This window comes from Lissotriton vulgaris, chromosome 3_1 (assembly GCF_964263255.1).
Source record: "Lissotriton vulgaris chromosome 3_1, aLisVul1.2, whole genome shotgun sequence".
In the NCBI taxonomy this organism is placed as follows: Eukaryota; Metazoa; Chordata; class Amphibia; order Caudata; family Salamandridae; genus Lissotriton; species Lissotriton vulgaris.
In genome coordinates this window covers 1,297,369,950-1,297,374,078 of record NC_141689.1, presented here as the reverse complement: position 1 = coordinate 1,297,374,078, position 4,129 = coordinate 1,297,369,950, and the positions used below count along the sequence as shown (strand labels likewise).

At 47.9% G+C, this 4,129-nt stretch overlaps 1 protein-coding gene across 1 annotated transcript; it reads right to left on the bottom strand.

Moving 5' to 3' along the window:
• Nucleotides 1-516: 516 nt before the first annotated feature.
• On the bottom strand, nt 517-3,343 carry LOC147727798 (uncharacterized). The gene has a single exon (XM_086963181.1). The coding sequence runs from the start codon at nt 3,190-3,192 to the stop codon at nt 517-519; it is 2,676 nt and encodes an 891-aa protein (XP_086819307.1). The 5' UTR covers nt 3,193-3,343.
• Nucleotides 3,344-4,129: the final 786 nt, after the last annotated feature.

The following is a 4,129-nucleotide window of genomic DNA, read 5'->3' as shown; positions in this document are numbered from 1 at the left end:
AACATTTTCAGAACATCTTGTACTTTAGGAAGAGAACATTTTCAGAACATCTTGTACTTTAGGAAGAGAACATTTTCATCACTTATTTCTAACACAATGGTTACATGTTGTACATTACTGAAAAAGGACATTTGTCTGTCACGTACATTTCTACATATCTGAAAGTATGAACTCCCATGATAGACGCTGTTTATTGCTAGAAATTGCTGCTTATACTTGTGCAAGCTATGTTTCAAAATATAACGTTAGCAAGGGTTTCAGGAAGCTGTACCACGGGCACCCATCTGTGTGTGTGTGGCGAAGCAGGCCGTGAAACTAACTAATCTTTGAAGGCTTAATTTTACCCTGTTCATTTCAATGCACAGAAACGCGTGCATGTAAGCCTATGCATAGTGGGCCTTTATTTACTAATGGAGAAAGCTAGTTATTTTAGCATGTTTTCAGATTTCTATCACGCAGGGCCTACATCAGACCTTCATGTTACCAAGGCTGTTCGAGCTCTCCTTTCTGGTGATGTTAGATGGTAGAACGGGACCCTCCATCATCTACCCCCTCTTGTTCATTTATGAACACACTCTTAAGTGAATATTTTGTTGGTTTTTCTGCCAATGGTGGAATCCATGGCATGTCATTGACATAGCACTTAAAACTAGTTGGACGTGCAACATTTTCATCTGACCTTAGTAGCTGGATATACTGTTGACCTGATTTGTTGAGCAGGCGCTCATACTGAGTAGCTGCGGTGTCGTTGCTTAGTGTCTCTCTACCTGGGGGGAGAGGTGGGGCTGATGGTACTCCAGAGTGTGTGGCAGGTGGTGCTGGATGTGTGCTACATTGTCCTAGCTCGATCATTTGTACCTGTTCTCCATTCCCATCCCCAGGAGCCCGATCTATGTCTTCATATTTTGGTATCTGGTAAATCCCTGTCCTAGCATAATTCATCCCTACAGCTTTTGTGCTCAATCTCTTGATACAGTGACTCCCCAGCTGAAAGGCGCAACACAGAAAGACCATAATCCCGACTATAGGTATCATCAGCTTTAGAATAGCAGTTAGCCAGGAGGGCATCCAGTCAAAGTCGAACCAGTTCGTTGGGATAATGTCTGCAGGGGCACCTCCTTCCTCGATCATTTCTTTTCCCAAGTTAGTCAACTCCTCAATGGCCCTAGATATGGATCCGTTGTCCTCGTCGTTCCCCGGAATGAACGTGCAGCAGGATTTTCCTATTTGATGACACAAACCACCATCTTTGGCCGTTAGCATGTCGAGGAAGTAGCGATGTTCCAGAACCATTAGTCGTAATGGGCGCAGTTCTTCCCGGATTGCATTTAGGCCATCCCTGGTGCTGTTTATTGCTTTCATGACTTCATAGCGAGTTACTTCCAGCCAGCGGGCATTAGCCTGAGTTTGAAACATTGGGAATGCTCCTCCGAAGAAAAGCTGGGCCTCGCTGAAGAGGCGGAATTCTTCTGGGACCTCACCACGGGCTTCTCCTGCAAAGTACTCTGCTGCTCGCCGGTGTCGATGGAGGAATGTCAGGTCACCTGTCATTGGATGTGACAGGATGTGGGAAGCATTTGATGCTGGTACGACCAGATGAATTTCATGCAAAGTTACCAAGGTACACAGTCCGAGCCACTGAGGAGGTAGTTGGGGATAGAGGTGCTCTCCGCAAGCCCAGTAATAATCCATTAGAGTAGTGGTGCCGAACTGCATGTCGAAGTTGAAAATCGTGGAATTACAGTCTGTGTTACGCCCAACAGCGACAGAGCCATTACCTATGAAACAAAGAGAGGGGTTTTTTAGTTTGAATCCTTTTTTATGGTCTGACATTCCTTCCCCACCCCAGGTGTACCTCCCGCTCTCTTGAGCCCATATTTGATCACACTTATCCTCAACATCCCAGTCAATATCTTCTTCATACTCTGTCTCTCCAGCCCAAGGGGGTCCCAAGGCTGCCGCCTTACACCAAAACCCTCCGGGGTCCTGCCATTTGTTGTTAAGGTAGACCTGTCCCCCGAGGCGTAGCATTGTTCTATTCTTACATGGACAGGGGCCGGGGGGGTGTTTATATGATTCATCACATCCTGCCCGGGGTATGTCGTTTGTTATATACCCACGCTTCCTAATGGCCGGTTCCTGCCAGTCCATGCCCTGTATCCCTATCCTTCGCATTTCCTTGAGTTCCTCCCGGAGTTCAGCTGGGTGGGAGACAACTTTGTGCACGGTGTAAGTGTAATCCCATGTTGTGGTGTTTACAATGGCTAATACCATCTGGGTTGAAAGGACCCGAATCTGCCCTATTATCCGGCAGAGGTACAAGTGCAGTAGGCACATAGCTATGTGAGGTGGGACTTCCTTGGGAAAAATCAGTCTGTCGGCACCTACTGCATGGGGAATGTAGGAACATACGTAGCAGGACTCATTCGTTACTGTTCTCCCTACTGCTGTCATGTCTCTGTACCAGGAGTTGTCTACTAGGGAGGAGTGGACTGAATGGTCCCTTACCACTTGGGGTAGGCTGAGCATGGGCCCTAGGCCTTCCTGTATTTGCACGAGATGTTGGAATTTTTTATGCCCTGCCTTCTGATGCTTGCGGGGGACTAGAGGTTTTGTTCTGTACGGGGCAATAGCAAATCTGCGTTTTCTATGGTGGCGGGAAGGGTGGCGGTAGGACGCTAGTTTTGTGGCTTTGGTAGCTATCTTCCAGGGACTAGTCCTTTCCTCTGGGGTACTGGGTGAGAGTTCAAGGTGCACACTAATGGACGTGTTGCTAGCAGTGCTGTTTTCTGGGAGTTCAGGACCTAGTGTGCTGTGTGGTGCTTTTTGCTGTTTGAGTGTGACCGCTGGTACAGTGGATGGAACAATAGGCAGTGAGGCAACTTGGCTGCTTCTATCACTATAACTTTTTACAGCAAGAAAAAAGATATACCAGTTGAATGTTGCTAGTGCCACTCCAACAATAATACAAAACATAAGAACAGTGAGTATACATAACTTTGCTTCCCGGGCGCTATATTCGTGGACGTCTTCTCCTTCCTCTTCTTCTTCTTCAATGATGGATGGGATGGTGGATGGAAAGTCGTAGTCCTCATTCAGGGGGATCATGGCCATGTTGCTTCCCTCTTTTAGTCCATTGGCTGTTGCTGCGCAGGTGCAGGATCGAAGCGGACGTCTCTCCTGTGGATCCATGCTTTCCTTTCGGCTATCCGGATGGCAGTTGGAGAAGAGTCAATCACTTCAAAGGGTCCGTCGAACTTAGGATCTTTCCAACGCCTGACGTGCCTCCGGATGAAGACGAGAGTTCCAGGATGGATAGGTGGGAGCTCAGGATCGATGGGGCCCTTCTCCTTCCTTTTGGATACCTGGACAGAGAGGAACTGCGCAGCGCGGGTTAGTGTGCACAGGAAGTCATAAAGCTCAGCCTTAACAATCTCAGAGGACGACTCGCTATCAGTTTTGGGCCTGCTGGGAGGGACTGCTACATTTATGGATCGTCCGGTGACAAGTTGGTGGGGGGTGAGGTGGTGATCCGAGCTCGGGGAATTTCTTAATGAGAAGAGGGCCAGTGGGAGACAGTAGAGCCACTTTTTGCCAATGGTGGCGCTAATTTTGCTTATTTTGGTTTTGAGTAAACCGTTGAGGCGCTCACAAATGCCATTGCTTTGGGGGTGGTAAGCGGATGTCAGCTTGTGTCTGATGCCTAGCATTGTGGTGAGAGAGGATAAGATGGCGTTTGAAAAATGGCTTCCGTTATCAGTCCTGATGGCGGAAGGAATTCCAAAGCGGGAGATGACGTCACGGAGCAGGAATGTGGCTGCTGCTTTGGCATCGCAGTGGACGCATGGTCCAGCTTCGATCCACCGTGAGAAGGGGCATACTACCACTATGAGATATCGGTAATTTTGGCACCGATCAATCATGTCGACATAGTCAAGGTGGAGTTCTTTGAATGGGCCAGAAGGTTTAGGAATAGTGGAGGCAACAGTTTTGAGAGTTGGGTTTGGGGAATACTGTTGGCAAATGATACATTTATTAACGAAGAGCTGTATCAGTTCATAAGCATTGGGAATGAACCAGTCTGCTTGTAATGTGGTGGACATGTTATCTCGGGAGACATGTGCGGGAA